The sequence below is a fragment of the Nestor notabilis genome, unplaced genomic scaffold, assembly GCF_000696875.1.
Source record: "Nestor notabilis isolate BGI_N333 unplaced genomic scaffold, ASM69687v1 scaffold8880, whole genome shotgun sequence".
Classification (NCBI taxonomy): Eukaryota; Metazoa; Chordata; class Aves; order Psittaciformes; family Psittacidae; genus Nestor; species Nestor notabilis.
In genome coordinates, this window is record NW_009911535.1 from 23,045 (window position 1) to 41,544 (window position 18,500).

An 18,500-nucleotide genomic window follows, 5' to 3' on the forward strand; every position below is an offset into this window, starting at 1 on the left:
TTTTGCATAATCAAGTAAGCTGTTGACATTTTTAACAGCACTTGTATTTATTGCTGAGATAGAATTGAATAGAAAACTTGTTTATTAGTTATACTGCAAAAATAAAAGTGAGAAGGGTTATTTTTGTTTATATATCTTTTTGTTAATTCTAAAAAAAGTACACTTTTTGTATCTCAGTGAAAAGGTGCATATTTAATTTTGCTTTCTCCATTTTATTAATTTATTTTTTTGTTTTTGTTTTTGTTTTTCAGAAATGTTCTTAAGCTAGTAAGAAACCTTTTTCTGGGGGGGTAACTATTCAGTGGAATTATACTAATGATGGCAGTGTCCTAAAGAGTAGGCTTTCATTTCAGACTGTTTGCTTCTTAGGGTAATTTAAAAACTGTTATATATGTATTAGATATTCTGGGTTTGTTCTCTTTACTAGATCATTCAAGCTCATGGTGGGACAGTGGACCCTACCCTTACAAGCAGATGTACACATCTTCTTTGTGAAAGCCAAGTCAGTAACATGTATGCTCAGGTAAGCAAACTAGTAATGTGAATTCACATATGCTTTCATTTTATTACTGGAAAGATAGGGCTTTTTAATATGCACTTCATGCTTAGGTTGCAAGTAAAGAATTAAAGTTTTGTGATTTGTCATTTATTACTGTATGAAAGGTTTAAAATTAAGATGTATTTTGGATGTCAAAAGCTGTTTATGCATATATATTCATAGGCTTTAAGAGAAAGGAAGAGATGTATTACAGCACATTGGCTGAACTCAATCTTGAAGAAGAAGAAAATGGTACCGCCTCATCGAGCCCTTCATTTTCCAGTGGCATTTCCACCAGGAGGAAAGCCATGCTCTCAACATGTAAGAAGCAGCAGCTTAACTTCTAAAGAATGTTTGTTTCATTACATGAGCAGCATTAAAATACAGCTAAGAAGTGCTTACTCAAAGCAAAATGCACATTTTTTTTGTCTCAGAAGAAAAGCTTTTGTTAATCGTAAGGTCATGTGTTGATGTGGTACTCTACTACTGGGTGGTTCAGAGTGCTTTACAAGACTTACAGCACTCTTAGTGGTCAGGAGTCGTTAACACCTGTGTTTATGAAGTAGTCTTAGAAACTGGGGTGCAAAGATTACGTGAGTTATAGATAAGAAGATGGTAGGAATCCAAGATGTGTAGTTTTTTACTAACTGTGTGTCTAACAGTATATGCTTCCTTTACTATAACCCAATTATTTTGAGGGGGCTTTTTGAGGGTTTTTCTTTTTCTGGGTCAGTCTCTAGCAAATGTCAAAAAAGGAAGACCATGCTGTTAATCAGAGAATAGGAGATCACAGTTCCAGTAGCCTGTGCAATAAGGAGCACTGAGGAAGCTGAATTTTGTGGGGCTGAAAGATAAAATTGCAGTTGAATCAAATGCATCTTGAATTACACTGTGCAGTATAAAACAGGATACCAAAGTATGTTGTGTGCTGGATGCAGACATACAGGATGATAGCCTTGCTACTAGCCTGTTCTAAAAGACATGAAATACAGGTTTGGTAAAATTAGAGCATAACAATATGCATGTGAACACAGTGGTTAGTGGTAAATGTGATTTATAATGCAATAAATGTAGTTTACTATCAACAACAAAATTGCTGTTGCGTTTTCCTAAATAAAAGGAGCAAATGGCCAAAATGAAATCCTGGCAAGACTAAGTATAGGAACAGAAGAAGTGGAATTACAGTTCACCATCTGTGATCAGCTGGCACAGTTTATATGGCTTCATGGCAGAGTAGAGCAGAGCATTCAGGAGATATTAAAAGTAGAGTAGGTCAGAGAAGTATAAACATTTCTCTGTCTCGCTGAATATAAAGAGCAGCTGAAAAGAGGTGAGACGTGTGAGAAGAAAACCAGCTATGAGCTCTTTTCATACTAAAAATACAGTCTTTAAAAATGAGAAAAAGCTGACCAGCAGAACAAAAATGAGTCAGAACTAGTGCTAGAAACCTGAAATTTTTATGTTACAAACAAATCCATTTTAATTGTACTTTATGTATCCTACAAGCCATGTTTTAATGAAGTGCCTGTATGTCATAGTTACGATACCATGTATTTCACTGTAATATAGAAAAGTAACAGAAAAATATTTTCATGGGGAGTGGTTTTTAAGTGCCATCTATGTTCAGTTATTTGTCACTGTCTCTTTCTATTTGTAGATAATATCTGTGACAGGGTTTGTTGACAGTGACAGAGATGACCTCAAACTAATGGCCTACCTAGCAGGTGCCAAATACACAGGCTACCTGTGTCGCAGCAATACAGTTCTCATCTGTAAAGAGTAAGTGGTTTATCTCCATAGCACTCATGTTCCCAGTAGCCTGTTGCTAGTTAGTGCTTTTCTTGATGAGAAGTGCTAGTTACATCTCATTGTAAGAACGGTAATTTTAATCAATTCTGTGGTTTAACAGCAATAAACTTAGAGATGTTGTTTCTTGAACTAAATTACTGCACACTAATACGTGATAAATTTGGTCTTCTGAAGACAGGCAAAAGAAAAGTAATTTCTGATTTCACTATTTTGCAATATTACATCTGTTACATCATCTATAAATAAATTAATTTTATTTTAATAATTCTTTTAAAACATTGGAGGAGAGAAAACTTAAGTTAAATCCATGTGTGACTTCATTCAATTTGGGGCAGAAATTTTCCTTTATGGAATTGTTTTGGTATGTAGAATAAAAATATTTTTTCAGAGTATCTACTCTGTGACAGTTAGAACAGCTAATAGACCAACACCAAAATACTGGTATTTTAGGCTTATTATTTGAAATGGCAATTTTTACCTATTTAATTGAAATACAATTTTTTTTCCTCATCTCTGAACAACAAGGCCCAGTGGCTTGAAGTATGAGAAAGCTAAAGAGTGGAGAATACCATGTGTAAATGCGCAGTGGCTCTGTGACATACTGCTAGGAAATTTTGAAGCTTTACGGCAGATACAGCACAGTCGGTATACAGTATTCAGTCTTCAAGATCCACTTTCTCCTAGTCAACATCTAGTTCTAAACCTTCTGGGTAAGAGTTTCGCTCCCAAAATACATGTTTTGCAGCATTTATATATATATCTGTTTAATCAATAGAAGAATGTGTTATAAGTAACAAATAACTTTGCAATGGTTTCATTTTTGTTTTATTCTTCATTTCCTAGATGCTTGGAGAGTCCCATTAAAGGTATCACCAGAACTTCTAATGGTACGTTGAACTGTTGTATGTATTCAGCTGTTCTTGTAAGATTACTCTTAAGTGTTTTTAATGTGTGAGCAGCATACCGGAGGGACTCACGCAGGTGCATACCGAACCTCCTGGCTGTACTTCCTGCTACTGTTCTCTCTATTTATCTCTCTACGATAAATAATCTTTTGCAGAACTAAGGAACTGCACTGTGATACACAAAATAAAGTTACTTTTGAAGCATCTTGGGCTAATGCTTCACTCTTCAATTTTTACATCAGACCTTTAGAGAAAAGGCTTAGTATTTAGTACCTAATACTTAGTATTAGTACCTAATGCTACCTGAAAATCAGACCGCATAAGAGTTTTTAAGTCAGAACACCTAAAATGAGTACAAATGTTATTGAATAATCACTAGATTTTAAATAAGATAGATAATGAAAGTTAAGGGTGGAACTAAATATCATGTCTTTTTATTTTAAAATATGATATCTTTATATTATCTCTTAGAAATATTATAAGAACTTAAAAGCATGGGTATATGTACCATATATTTTATAATTAAAAACATATTATGCTTTAAAAAGTGTACTTGGTAACCCTGAAAATAACAGCAATGTAAATGAACAATGAAGAATATACCTTAAAAAGATAGAAAACCTTGAATTTTTGACATTTAATGTATTCTATGAAATGTGCAAAACATGAGACAGGTGTAAGAGCTGAGGTGGAAACTGCAGCTTTACTTCTGAACTGTTTCTGTGTTCCGAATATGTAGAAAACTATTTCAGATTTATGCTTGATTTTCCCAGTGTCTGTCTTGACACAGGTAATCCCAGTTTGAGCTAGCAAGGTTTCAGTTCGTTTGTACGACAGATGACTGTCAGATAACATTTTATATAGCACAAAGGCGTTTGCCATACCTTTGGTGTTCTGGATCACTTATTATCTCGCTCATTTTGTATATGCTTCAGAAAAGAGGAGCTTAGTAACTGTTCTAACTTAATTTGTATTAATACTTTACATAGTGTCTGGGCATTATTTGTTGTTTTCATACCTTTCAGTTTTAGAAGTAACCACTACTGTATCCCTGGCTATAAGTTGAAACATTCTTCTTCCTTTAGACCCCTGTGGAATTGTTTTCTGGGCCCTTAGGAAACTAATTTTTAGGAAATTTAAGTCTTTTAAGAACGTGTATTTTATATTTTCCCTAAGATGGATGTATTTATTCTACTAGTGGCAGAAGAAATCCTTAGGGAGATCCAGTATGCACTGTTAATATTTAAAATAGCTTGTAACTAACTTAGTTTTGGGTTTGTCACCACCATCTTTTGCATCCACACTGCAGTTGGGCTCATCTTAAAATTGGTTTTGTGCTTTCTTTGTGTGACTCAGACCAAGTGGTGATCCACGTTTTTTCTTACGTAGCAAATAGAGAGAACTTGGAGGTCAGAAGCCCTTTCTGTATTTGTTATATGGGGACCTTTCTTGCCCATGTGACGTGAGAATCCTGTAACTTAGATTGAAAGAGACTTCTGGAGGTAATCTTGTCCACCTCCCCTCAGGGTGTCCATGTATGAAGAATATGATTTGGTAATAGAAAATGCTGTATTTAACAAATGGACAAGATTTTCAGTCTCTTTCTCATTTGATTCTTTGAGTTTTCTATTGATGATTATCAGCTTTATTTAAAGGAAAAAATGTCCTACAATATTTCATTTTGTATACGCTTAAATGGTTACATGACTTTCTTGGAGACGCTTTGGTTAATGCTCAGCTTTGCTCTTGGGTCAGTTGTGTAAGCGCTAGGAGTACCAGTATGCATTCAGTAATGTGTCTTTCATTTGTTTTTAATTTTCTTTAATAATGTCTCAGAATATCAGTGTATAGTTTTCCTCTCTCGCAACAGAAGTTGTTTTCTCTGCTTAATTCAAATATAAACATGTAGATTGTCTAATTTCAGGGTGTGAGGTTGCCTTTGAAACCAAAGCAAAATGAATCCAGTCTTCAGCCATCTTCCAAAAGAGCAAGGTAAGAATAGCAAGCCATTGATGCCAGTAGTCCTTGATCGGCTTCCACAGAAGTGTCAACTGGCCACCAGGCTGCTTCCATCCTGTGTTCTGCTAATTGAAATAACCATTAATGTTTTTTTGCATGTTGTCAGCTACTCAGTTGCAGTAATAAAATAATACTGAGTGAAGTAGTAAGACAATTGGGAGAGAACATAAGCAGGAGAGTATGTTCTGTTCTCGGCATAGTAGTTTTTTCTTCAGAAGATTGATCCTGCCTAATTCTCATTCATCTGAGCATTTCCATTGGTAAAAGTTGCAAGAGTGTGCTTGTCTAGTTTTAAAATAATACAGTTTTGGGCCCAGACTTCACATTCTGCTGTATTTCATGTATTTTGTAGGATTGAAGACCTACCACCACCTACTAAAAAACTCACCCCAGAACTGACACCAATGGTGCTCTTCACAGGATTTGAACCTATGCAAGTTCAACAGTACATTAAGGTGACTTTCATGCTTATCTCTTGTGAACTACATTGAAACATCTGATAACTTTTTCTTTATGTCGAATTGTCGCTACCTAATACTTGATTAGCATATAGCTAGTGGATAAAACCCAGTATTTGCAGGGGCTGAAGTTACAGTGTAGATTTATGTGAAGTGAGGTTTATTTGGTAACTGTTCTGCTTTAGGTAACTACTTCATACTTCTGCACTACTTGTTTTTCCTTCCCATATAATTGCTTCAAAAAGCAAGAAAGCCCCTTCCACATTTGTTTTTTGAATCAGCAAACTTCGCGACCAAATTTAGGTGAGAAAAGTAGTGATGGTTGTACTGGATAAGACCCAAGATTCTTCTAGTTGTAGTTGTTACCTGTAATGCCAATTGTTTCACAGAAACCTGATGACAAAAGTTACAGCAGGTGTGAGATAGTAAGTTCCCATGGAGGTTTTATTCTGTTCCCAAAAAAGCTGTTGCAATTTGTAACATTCTTTTAATGGTATAAGAATCAAATAATTCTGTGAACATTAATAATAGTTAAATATTTGTTCCAAAAGAACTTTTAATTTACGTATCTTTCACATTTTGGCTAAGCTTTAAGGCACAGGGTTGGGTTTCTTTCTTTCTTTCTTTCTTTCTTTTTTTTTTTTTTTTCCCCAGATAAAATTAATCAGCTTTAGTAAAAGAATGACTGTAATACAGAAATCTCCTATATTTACTGTTTCATTGGGAGCTTAATTTGATAGCGATGCTACGATTCTTCATTTTTTTCCCCCTGCAATTTTAAAGGATATTTCCATTCTGATTTGATTTTCAACTTTTTTTTGTACAACTTCTAGAAACTGTATATCCTTGGAGGTGAAGTAGCAGAATCTGCCCAGAAATGTACCCATCTGGTTGCAAGTAAAGTGACCCGAACTGTCAAGTTCCTGACAGCAATTTCTGTAGTCAAGCACATAGTAACTCCAGAGTGGTTAGAAGAGTGTTTCAAATGCCAGAAGTTTGTTGGTGAGTTAAACTATTAGTAATTTTTATAGTAAACTTAATTTTCATTGACAAGCGTATTTAAATATACTTTGTATTATGACTTCTGACTTTAGTGTTTCTTGCCAGTTCTCTAAAAGGTCTAATTTTTGAAAGCAAAGATTTTAATTCTAAGCAAGTCTGGCTCTCACAGTTCACAACTCTTGAACAACTACATACGAAGTTTTGTAAAATTTTTTTTAATCAAGTTCTCTTTTTCAGCGAACATTTTGGTTCATTTAGTTTTCGTTTTATTTAGTACAGGGTTTTTTTCCCCTTAAATGAAGTAGAAACATACTTCAAAAGTTTGCTTTAAAGGGATTAAATAGTTAGATGTTATAAAGCATTGTTTCTTCCATGTGTAGCCATTTGTGGATTTTACCTGTGGTTGCATTATTTTTAAGCCACCTTTAAAGCTGATGATTTGTTTTACGATTGTTCTGTGCTTTTTATTTGTTCCTTGGATTAAAATTGTATATATAACATGCTGCCTAACCATCATCACAAAGACTTAAATCTATGGATGATTAACCAATAAACCAGCAAACATTTTTATAAATCCTGAGAAGGCAACTTGCTTGGTTCAGCATTAGTGAACTGAGAAATCAATCCATTTGAAAGCTATTAGAAGATAAAGAAAGTTCGTGGATTTAAAAGGACAACTGTTTTGCTGTAGTATTAGAAGTATTGTACTTGCTGACCACCGAAGTTTAGTCACCTTATAGCTAAAGGTCTGCCTTCACTTCTGTACCTAGTACAATGATTGAATGGAATGTATGGCAGTTGTTATGAAAAATGTCCTACCGGTTTTCTTTGTTTTACGGTATTAACACATCTTTTGAGGTTGACAGAATTGTCCTTGGAAAGACCAATTTGTTCTCCATATAAATTTTTTTTTGTTCTTTAAACTTAATGCTTTGAATTAAATCTGATTTAGAAATATGTTTGACTTAACTTTTTGTGGAAAGGTAAAGACTGAAATTCCATGCCTAATAAAAAGTGAAAAATCAGCTGAATATTAGGACAAGGGAAACAGAAAGTTTTCTCTGTTACTGCTGTGTGAAGAGTTTAAGGCACTTTCTGGACTCCCATAGGTTGTCACAGTGATTTTGAACTTCAGTGTAATTGTTTTGCTCTTTTGCTTGTAGAGAATCAACCTATAAAATTTAGCAAGTTCCTCCAATAAGTTAAAAAAAGGACAGTGGTTATTTGCTAGGTTTACAAGTGTGAAATACACGCACATTTCTCTCCCCCCCACTCCCCCCCCAAGTGATTGTGGGTCACAGTTGTAAGAACCCCAGTAAAATGGGGTGTTATGTTAAAATTAGTAGGTGTTTACCATTTGGAGTCACACTGCCAAAACATTTTCTAATCAGATTATGTCCTGGCTTACGTGGATGTTTTTGTCTTCTGTGTGTTACATCATCAGTCTTTCTTTTTCAGATGAACAGAACTTTGTGCTCAGAGATGCTGAAGCTGAGGTGCTTTTCTGCTTTAGTTTAGAGGAGTCTCTAAAGAGAGCACAAGTAGCTCCACTGTTCAAGGTATGCAGTTAAAAATGGCATTTAAGTAGTTGAAGCTTTTCAACCTAATTTTTTCAGCATTGGGGCTGCAGGTTTTGTAGCTGAGTGCAATAATACAGACTACTATATAACATAAAGCATTTGTTATAAATTCCATTTGTGACTTTAAGTCTGTTTCCTGCCTAAGCATTGTTGGGCTGGATCTAAGCCTCATGTGACTGGATTCTGTAGGTGTGAATAAAACAAGCTCAACATATGCTCAATATGCATTATTTGTTTCCTTACAAAATTGAGAATATTGCTCTGTTACTGTAAAGACTCACTTACGGAAGGGACTTTATTGGGTTGTTTGGGGTTTTTTTCTTTTCTGTTTTACACTAGCCTGGTAGTCAGAGCACTTACCCATAAGAATGGGAGCCTTAGAGTAATTTGCACTTCAGCCTCAGGGAGCTCTAGTCTGATTCTCCTTGAAGACTTCACTTACGACCAGGCTGTATGCTAGGATGGTGAAAAATGGCTTTCATGCCTCCAGTTGAAATTGCATTACAGTGCAGAGAGGTGTCTGAAGATCCAAGTTGATAGAGATTCTGCAGCCTAACCAAATTTGAGACTGTTTATGGAGGCAAGCCACCTAAAAAAGGGCATTTTTACAATCTATGATCAGTAAGAATATTAAGTCTTAATTATTTAAATCTAAATACTGCATTTCACTCAGTTCTACAGTCAAATAGCAAAGAGTTTTTTTTATGTTCCCAGCTGGTAAACAGAGATAATCTACTCTGGGGTCTGATCACCTCTGTCAGTCAAGTAGTATGATAACTTTCGTCAGGAAGTAATAAATTGGCTATTAATTACAGCTGGAAGTTCTTGAGATGTCACTCACTTTACACGTGTTGAAAGAGGCACGCTTAAGCTGTTCAAATTGCAGGGTTGCACCTCCAGGAAACACATCAGTGGTAGTAAAGGAGAACTCATCAGCTGATGAATTTATTGCCGTAAGCTGTGATATCTAACATCAGCTTGCAAAGTCAGCCCCGTGATTGATAAGTCATATGATAATAAAACAATGTGTTGCAGATATCAGTTAATAAAATAATATTTTTTCTTACTCTTTCTTTTCTTTTTTAGGGAAAATATTTTTACATTACACCTGGAATTTGTCCCAGCCTTTCTACCATGAAAGCTATCGTGGAATGTGCAGGAGGAAAAGTGTTATCTAAACAACCTTCTTTTCGAAAACTCATGGAGCATAAGCAGAATAAAGTGTGTAGAGTGTTGCTTTCTAAAATTTACTGGTAATATCTGTGTTATTCTGAGCTTACAATTTGTTTCTTTCGTTTAGAGTTTGCCAGAGATAATCTTGATTTCCTGTGAAAACGACCTTCATTTATGTCGAGAATATTTTGCAAGAGGCATAGGTACGTATAAGCTGTCAATGTAATTAGAACAGTATTGCTGTTATTTTGATTTTTATTATTATCATTATTACTACTTTTCAAGTACAGACAACTTTTGAAGCTTTCAGATAATAATAGAGGAATACATGGTCTGTCCTGCAAAACATGGAGAAATCTGAGCCAGCTGTCTGCTAGGTATTTCTAATAGAGGTATTCTGTAGCCAGGTCACCATATATCTCTGGAAGGGTAGGCTTGAACCTGGGGCTTCAGTCCTGGATGAGACAAGATTACCGAGTAATCAAGTTAGTTAAAGATTTAAATTTTTTCACTTTAGTTATTTTAGCCTAAGTATAGAGCACCAAGACATGGTGTGCATTGGGAAGTCTAGTATTTGTGGCATGCAGTGTGTGATGGCCCTGGTACTGGCGGGCAGTACTCCCTTACACCTTTCCCTGAAGGGTGGAAAGGTACAGGGTGGCCCCTCCTGACACGTGTGCAGAATGAGGAAGAATGTCTTTGTAGGGTGTGAACTGTATGCATGTTTTTTGTATTTCCAGATGTTCACAACGCAGAGTTTGTCCTGACCGGAGTACTTACTCAAACACTGGATTATGAATCATATCCTTTTCCTGTAAAGGCTGTCTGCTGCTTAGGGAAGTGTGGTAATTAAGTTTTTCTTAATTAGGAACTAGTGATATATAAATTTTTAGGATGTGTCATGTTTACTTGATAGAAGGGTAGATTAACACACAGAAACCTAGCTTAAATTCAAAGTGGAATTACTTTTTGATAGGAAATACTTCAGTGGAGGTGGGAGGCAGGGTTGTCAGAAAGTAATAGTAGTAGAATTTTAAGTAACAGGAAAAAAACTTGACGTTAAGGAAAGTATTTGTCACAAGTTACATGCAGATGAGGAAAACAGGTTTTTACAGAAGATTATAAACCCTGTTTGATAAATACAGTGAAGGGACCAGTAAAGGTTCTGTGTCTTCATGCACGCTTTTTTTTCATGTAAGTTCTATTTTGCAGTCATTTCTTAAAAGTTGTTCTTTCTTAACAAACATACATATAAATTTACTTGATGGATAGTGAAATGCCTTACTGCTTCGGAATGCTTGGAGCATTAGATCTAGCTGTTCAGCCATTGTACAAAGCAACTAAAACTTCCTGTGGATGCTGTTTTCCAGCTGTTTTCCTAGGGATGATGAGCAGTTTAAAGCAGGAAAGCAAAAATTAAACTGCATCTTTTTTAGGATGTGTAATTTTATTATGCTGAAACATAATTTACTATGTTTTGTATTATACTACCATTTTAAGAGAGCCCACTTTAGGTATCATTAGCCCGTTTTTAAACATTTTAACGTAAATGATGGTACTTCAGCCAAGAGTGTAATCTGGATGTACAAATAAAAGGGCTTGTTATCTATTAAATTATGGTTGTTGAAGATGAAAATGTTTTGTACTTTATTTTTATTTCTTATACTCTATTTTCTTTTATATTGATATTTTGCCCACATTTTAAATAAATGTACTTTTAAATGTTTTACTCTCTATTTTAGTGGTGGTTCATTTTTTTGAATACTGTGCAACAATGGCACTCTGGTAAGAGTAAATTACTCAAATCTTTTTCCAAGCAATGTAAAATTATTTTAAGCTTATTTTACCAGGTATGTTTTAATATATGAAATCCCAGTGCTTTAAAGGGGAATCGTTGTAAATGTATATATGTGTTTTTACTGAAACAAAGAAGCAGCTTGAAGGAAGGAGAAACTATAACCCTGCATATTATGCTGTTACGATAACTTTTGTTTGTATAGTGAGTTTTCCTAAATAAATACTAAAAACCAGTCTCCTGAATCTATATTCAGTTGTATTTCCTAAAATACAGTTCTAATAATCTGACTTTACCATTATTAGTTTAGGTTCTAGCAGGTGAAAAAGTTGTCTTAAACGTATTTATTCTATCAACAAGCTGTTCAACTCTTGAGGGATGCAGATACTCACTTGCCTGTATGGCATCCAGCGTATTATAACAGCTTGTGAACCATTCACAGAACAATTCAAAATGCAAGATAAAAAATACTTTAAACAATAGCTTATTTTTTTCCAGGCATTTTGTATTTTATGCAGAACCATTTTACAGGGAAGCTTTTACAAATACAGTCTTATTATACTGAGGTAAGCTTTTATTTTTAGCTTATGCGGAGGTTTCTACCAATTGATAAGTAATTTCAAATCTCTGTTTTGTGCTATGGCTTAAAATGTAAATCCACCTGATATTTGATCACTCTTTCTGTTGCCTTTCTTCCCATGCCTCAGTTCAATTAAGTGCTTAAGCGAATGACAAACTTGAGCTTTGAGAACACAGTGGTAGTAAATTTTAAGATGAGTGAAGTCCCACTGAGGTCAGTTGTGTGACTCTTGCCTGTTACAGCTGGCTCTGGGTTCTTCAGCTATCCCGAGTTACTCCTGTATTTGGCATCTCTATTGTAAGCAAAAAGGGCCTATGTGATGCTAATAAGAATTGGTAAAGTTTCTCTCAGTGTTACTCTTGGCAAGGTGACAAAATGTAGTAAATGAGAATGTTACGCGTTGGGTCAAGATGGTTTTAAGTGAATTGGAGGTTAAAAGTCAAACAACAGGCACGTGAATTTGCAGGACTGGGGTCTAGACACTAACAAGACCTGCTGAAACAGCTTTCTGCAGGGTGGGAGAAAATGCTGCTTTTCCCCAGCTTCCGTTTACTTGTAATGACAGTTATGTGCTTTTTGTTAGTGTGACGTTCCACTCTTTGTAAGAACAGTTTCCTCTTCATTACGAGAGAGATTAAGAAAAAGTCTTTAATGTGGAGACCTAAGTTTGGAAGTCAATGACATGATTTAATGCTTTAACTTTTAAAAATAGTTTTAAAAAATAAAAAACGATTGCAGTGGGAGTTAATTGTTGTCTGATGAGTTGTTGTGCAGATGACTTAAATTGTTTAGAAGTGTAGACCTGGCAAGTCTGTTCTCCCTTTACTGTTAGTGGAGGGAGATAATATCTCTAAAACCCCTGCAGAGAGCGCATCTCTCAACAATTTAGCAAGCTAGTTTAGTTACCTACATCTTTTAGTACACAGAAAATAAGTGAGATGAATCGCACCCGAAAGAACTTCAGTAATGCATTCCATAAATACTATTTGTTTAATGGAGAAAAAAGTACACTTTTTTCCCCTTTCAAATACACATCAGAATGTGTAACACTGAAATTACCTAACACTACCGTGTTAATCTCTGTATGGCTTGAGATTTTCTTCATTATACTAGTTACCAGGTTGCAAGATGGTTTTGGATGCCTTTTCCTTTAAAACAAATACCAGCTGTTGTAGCTTTTGAACTTTTGAAATGTTGTAATACACAAAACTTCTTAACTTGAATAAATACTTTCTACCTGTCATGCATTCAATATATCTTCTGTATGCTTTACATACTGTGAATTGCCATATCATGTGTAAATGCGGGTTTCAGAAGGAGATTCACGCATGTAGTGAGTTAGCAGCACTGTGTAACTGTGCATGAAATCAAACACAAGACGTGAATTTGCAGGACTGGGTTCTAGATGCTAACAACCTGCTGAAACAGCTTTCTGCAAAATGAAGCTTGGTGCTGAGGGTGGAAAGGCAAAGAGGAACTGGGTTTTAGTGTCTGAGTGGTTTCTGCCTCGGCAACGTAAACTGTTAGACTCAGTGCATTTATGCCTCAGTAAGTGTTCTTAACCTTTTTCAGGATTAACTGCTTGTACGTTTTCCACAATGAAGCAGTGTTGAGGATACATAATACCTTTGCCAGAACTACCAGAGTTGAGTTGTATGAATGCAATAGCATCTGAAAGGTAGATCTCCGTATGAAAACTATCCAAAATGCTGTCAGATACTGCATAGAGAAGCTCGAAGAAGACTGAATGCAATCATGGAACAAATGAACCCCGTGGGAAACATGAGTGGTAATGCATCTGTTTCATCATCAGTGGAGACAGTGTGTTTATTTAGCCAACATACAAGTATGACTGATTTGATTAACCTTTCAATTAGAGTAAAAAACAGAACCTGCCAAGAAATAGTCTTTCAAGAACCACAGGAGCTGTCCAGAGCCAACTGGCTTGCACAGATGTTACTGTGTGTGTGATGAGTGATAGAGAAAGGGTTTGATGAAGTGTTCTGATACTAGGTTGCTGTTAGGAACGTGCTTTTCCTTTAGTGGAAGATTGTAATACTGAAGTGTCTATTTGATCCTGTCTCCTGTCCTCAGGAAAAAATACGTACCTTTCATGATGTTCACTTGTTTGCGGAAGTATTAGGTGCATGATAAAAGCTTGTGTACTTTGTAGAAAATCTGTCCTGATGTAGCAGTTATTTAAAGATAAACAAAGAATGTGTCTATAATAGTGAAGATGTTCCATCAGTTAGAGATCTGCTGGATGTCAGGGAGACAGTCTCCACTCATTACCTTGCAGCTTTCTTTGCCACGAGTCTTAAAGTAGAATTGTAGAAAGGAATCATGGAGGTATGGCAGGAAGAGACTTCTGGAGGTCTAGTCAAGTTTTCAGCATCTCGAAGGATGGCAGTACCACAACCTCTGTGGGCATCCTCTTTCTGTACTTTGCTACTCTCAAGGTAATAAACCATCCATATTTCTAATCAGAATGTCTGTTGTTCCACAAGTGGCTGTAGACACTCATTTCATCCCCATACATCTCCAAGCCAAGTCTGGCTCACTCTTTATACTCTTCTAGTAGGCAGTCATGAACAGCAGCAAGGCCTTCTGTTCTAAAGGCTGAGCACACTCAGGTCTCAGCCTCTCCTTGTGCATTGCACACTTACAACCAAGAATCCCCTTGATGGTCTTCTGCTGGACATTGTCTTACTGTTTGTGAGAGCCCAAAACTGGAAAGAGAAAAAGGTACTGTGTACCTTGGCGTTTTCCATGTCTTTCATCACAAAGTCCCTTGGACGTTCAGCAGCAAACTTTCCTTTCACTTTTCCTTTCCTTTTTGTCGCTGTTGTGTTTATGGAAGCTTTTTGTGCTGCCTTTCACATTCCTTGCTAGTATCAACTCAGGCTGAACTACTGAGTGAAAGAATCAACTGCACAGTTCAAGATGTGTGAAACATCTGAGTGGAGCAGAAAAATGCTGAAGCAGATGTGTTTAGGAAGGTTGTGCAACTTGAATCTTTGCACAGCTTTACTATTAAAAATTCATCACATGTTCTCTAAGCGCAGTTTAGTTAGTTTGTCCTACCTCAAGGCAAAAGGGTAGATGAGAAGACAGCTCTGTTGATGTTCATACATTTTGTGATTAAATATTATGCTGCCTTACAGGGTGCTGTGAGGTTACATAGACTTGATTTGTGTTAGGTAAGAATTGTGCTTTTTATGGATAGAAATTAAGATGGAGAAAAATTTGCACTGGGAGTGATGAGGCAGGAAATAAAACCCAGGTTTGCTAAATTTAAAGTTCACATCTTGTCAGCTAGTCAAAGCCCGCTCCCTTTCTCTTTTCTTTTGCCTGTCTTCTGTTGCTGGCAGCAAGAACAAAGAAGAACCAAAGCAGGGGAGCCAAGGAAGGGCAACAGGAGAAAGAGTGCACACACGAATGAAACAAGGAAAAGAGAGGCTGACCCTCAGAGAATGAACATTTACAAAGGACACAAGGATTTAAAAGGGGTAAGTTTTACTAGAATTTCTATGGAGTAGCAGTAATGAAAACATTAATAAGGAAGTTGCAGATCTGTTTCACTTTACCTTCAGGGCAGTGAGATCAAGAGAGACTGTCTCCAAAATGATCTTGTTTGCTAAAATTCATTCTGCAGGCAGTCCTGTAGGCTACAGGTGATTCCTTGGTGCTTTATCTTCAGAATGTCTGCTAGTGTTTAAGAAAAAACACTTTCTGGCTTTCTTTTTCCTAATAGTGTGAGTCTGGTTAGTGCTGTGGCATGGCATGTACGGAATGTGGACCAGCACATTGACACAAGCAGTAGCTACTCATCGCATTTCATTCTGATACTAATGATGTTATTATCATGAGCTTGCTGCCCATCCGAAGTATTTGGAAGAGGAAGTAAGATCTATGTACCAGTGGTTCAGTGTGGAGCAGATTCTGTTAGCACCAGGCAGGTAGCCTCGGAAAGTGCTGCCATTTTCTTTGAAAAGCAACCCAGTGTCTGAAACACAACAGGCCCCTCTCAAGGGAAAGGCATGCTTGAGAAGCTTCCTCACTGGGATATAGGAGTTGTCCCTGGAGGAAACCAAGCAGAGGATGCCTTCCTGAGCCCTCAGGGAATGCTCAGAGCCCTGCTAAGGGAATTTTAACTTGCAGAGTACATATGCAGACAATTAGGAAGAGTGAGTGATGCCTGGAAAAATATTGCCACCCTTACCAATAGGGTACATTTCTCTGATCCTCAAGTGGTGTTTTGTCAGAGGAAGACCAGGCTTTGTCTGCCAAGGACAAAGCGTAGTAGTCAGGGGCACCCCAGATCAGACATAGTGTTGAATGGGTCTGCCTAGGACATTTCCTCATGGCAGGTTACACCAAAAAGAAAAAAATACATATTTTAAGCTCAAGAGGCCAAATTTTATTAGCATGTCAACTAAAAGACTTTAAAATGAAGCAGCTACATCAAAGAGAAAGGAGATGAAACAGATTTTCTCCCTGCTCTCTGTGGCTTCATAGATCTGATCCTCAATTTTAGCTCAGGGTGTTGGGGTTGTGAGGAATAGTTTGCACAGACCTTTTTGGTGGGCAGAAGGTTTCTGTAAATACCTTACTAAGAAACGATTCCTCCTATTTTCATGCAAAGTCAGTCTTCCTAAGAGGAACCCTCTGAAGAAAAATATGTGAGTATTTCAAACCTGCTCAGAATTTTGCATGTTCTGTTAAAGCAATAAAATATTTTCAAAGGAGAAAAATGGGAGAGAAGAGTGTGATTTTTCAGGAGGCAACGGTGGCTTCCAGCCCAGCGTGGAGAGAGTGCAGTGGAGCCACTTAGGCCAGCTTGGAGAAAGAGCTGAACTGCAGATGGGCCTGGAGGGTTAGTAAGTTAGGGAGTGATGGCTGTGATGTGTGCTCCAAGGCTGTGACAGATGTAAGGTAAACCAGCATCATTCTGCCTGCAGTGAAGTTTTGCTCTCTCACCTGTGTAAAGTGCATCCATAGAGCCCTTCTGTGGTAACTCAGTCCAGTATCTTGCCATAATCAGAGATACTACAGGTAAGTGCATTTTTGTGCTGTTAAGCCCAGCTGGAGGGGAGCCTGTGGGAGAGACCCCATAGATGTGACTGAAGTGTCCTGGGAGGAAAAGAGAGGAATCAAAACACAGATACACTCTCTTAACATCCCTTAGTTGAGAGGCTTTGTGGTTACAGCTCACATCACCTAAGGGAAGAAATCAAGAGGAGCTGTGGTCCAAGGCTTATCTAAATTGCCTGTTTGACAGAATTTCAAACACTGCAAACCCATCTTTCCTATATCTAATTCTACCTGGAATGAGTGAGAACAAGACTCCCATCTCCTTGGCAATACCAGCATCTTTGATTCTTATGCAGTGTATTGGTCAGTCCAATGATTCTTACCTTCTTGTTTCATGCTGTTTTTCCCCCCAGCTCCTCCTTTTCTCCCTCTGTTCAGAGAAGGGTGCAATGTCCAAGTATTTAACTTTCCAAACTCCTTAGCTCTTGCTGGGTTGAAGACTGCTTTACCTGGCTTCCTAAATGCCACCATCTTCCTGACAGAGCACCCAGTGCAGTATATGAGCTATTCAGGATATTAAAAATGCTACTGAGGGCATTAAAAGTAATCTGTTTTGTATCCTCAGTCTCTAGACCCTGCAGGATGCTCTCTGTAGCATGAGCAGCAGCTTTCATTTCCGCCTGTGCTCTTCAGACTGCTCCTCACCTTAACACAGGGTCATGGCATGGCTCTGGAGCGGAAATCAGTTTGCTCTCTAGCAAGTTCCCCCAAGTTTCTTTGCAATGAACATCCCAACACGTCTGTATTTATACAGCTTTTCCCTCTTGATCAGCAGTGACTGATATGGCTTCATTTCCTCTCTTACCATCCCAAGATGTTTTTTATTGCAAACTGCATTTCTGCTTCCTGGCTGTGGAACAGACAATATAATAAAGCCTAGTTATTAAAAGAAGTATCTCTCTTGATCTTGGAGACAGAAATTAGGTAGAAGAAAATTGAGTTTGTAAACTGCTCTGATTTGCTTTGCTGTAAGGTAGCAAAATACTGAAATGCAAATTGATCAAATGCAAGTTCCATCAAATATCTATTAATTTACATTTGTGGTGAAATGCCAATATTAACAAAGCCTTTCAAGCTCTGTTACAGCTGTGACAACCCAGCAATACTGGAATAAGCTTTACAAGGAAAACAAATAACTGTTTCTAGAAGATCTGATACGGATGATCAAAGTGTGCACCTGAAGGAAGGCTTTTGTGATTGAAAACTCCTCTGCTTTATCTGGTGATACCTGGTTAAGTGAAAGACATCATCTCTTCCAAAACACTCCCCTACTTCAGCAAGCTGGACTGCATGAATGCTGGGAGCATCAGTCATTCCTGAGCAATAGGATGGCGAGAGAAGAAAACCTGCCCATGGGCTGGAGCTGTGGCACTTCTCTCTGCAGAACCAATATAAAATCTATTTTCATGTGGACATGAGACTCAGGGACTTCCTAAGAACCAGTAAAGGTATAAGGGCTACATGAAATACCAAGCTCAATAGCTGGGTCTACAATACCAAACAAGAGTGGAAACCATGCTAGTTCCTTTGAGCAATGAAGGAAAATG

General features: G+C 37.2%; 1 protein-coding gene across 1 annotated transcript in view; it reads left to right on the forward strand.

The window, feature by feature from the left end:
* The window catches only part of PAXIP1 (PAX interacting (with transcription-activation domain) protein 1), a gene marked incomplete at its 5' end in the record, with an annotated part of 29,536 nt that extends 18,323 nt beyond the window's left edge, over positions 1-11,213 (forward strand). Inside the window, 13 exon segments of the mRNA XM_010015264.1 lie at positions 428-523; positions 722-859; positions 2,196-2,317; positions 2,873-3,057; positions 3,191-3,234; positions 5,177-5,244; positions 5,624-5,726; positions 6,563-6,731; positions 8,190-8,290; positions 9,398-9,532; positions 9,612-9,687; positions 10,225-10,285; positions 10,734-11,213. Coding sequence (XP_010013566.1) covers positions 428-523; positions 722-859; positions 2,196-2,317; positions 2,873-3,057; positions 3,191-3,234; positions 5,177-5,244; positions 5,624-5,726; positions 6,563-6,731; positions 8,190-8,290; positions 9,398-9,532; positions 9,612-9,687; positions 10,225-10,285; positions 10,734-10,749 — 1,314 coding nt within the window.
* Between the last annotated feature and the right edge of the window lie 7,287 nt (positions 11,214-18,500).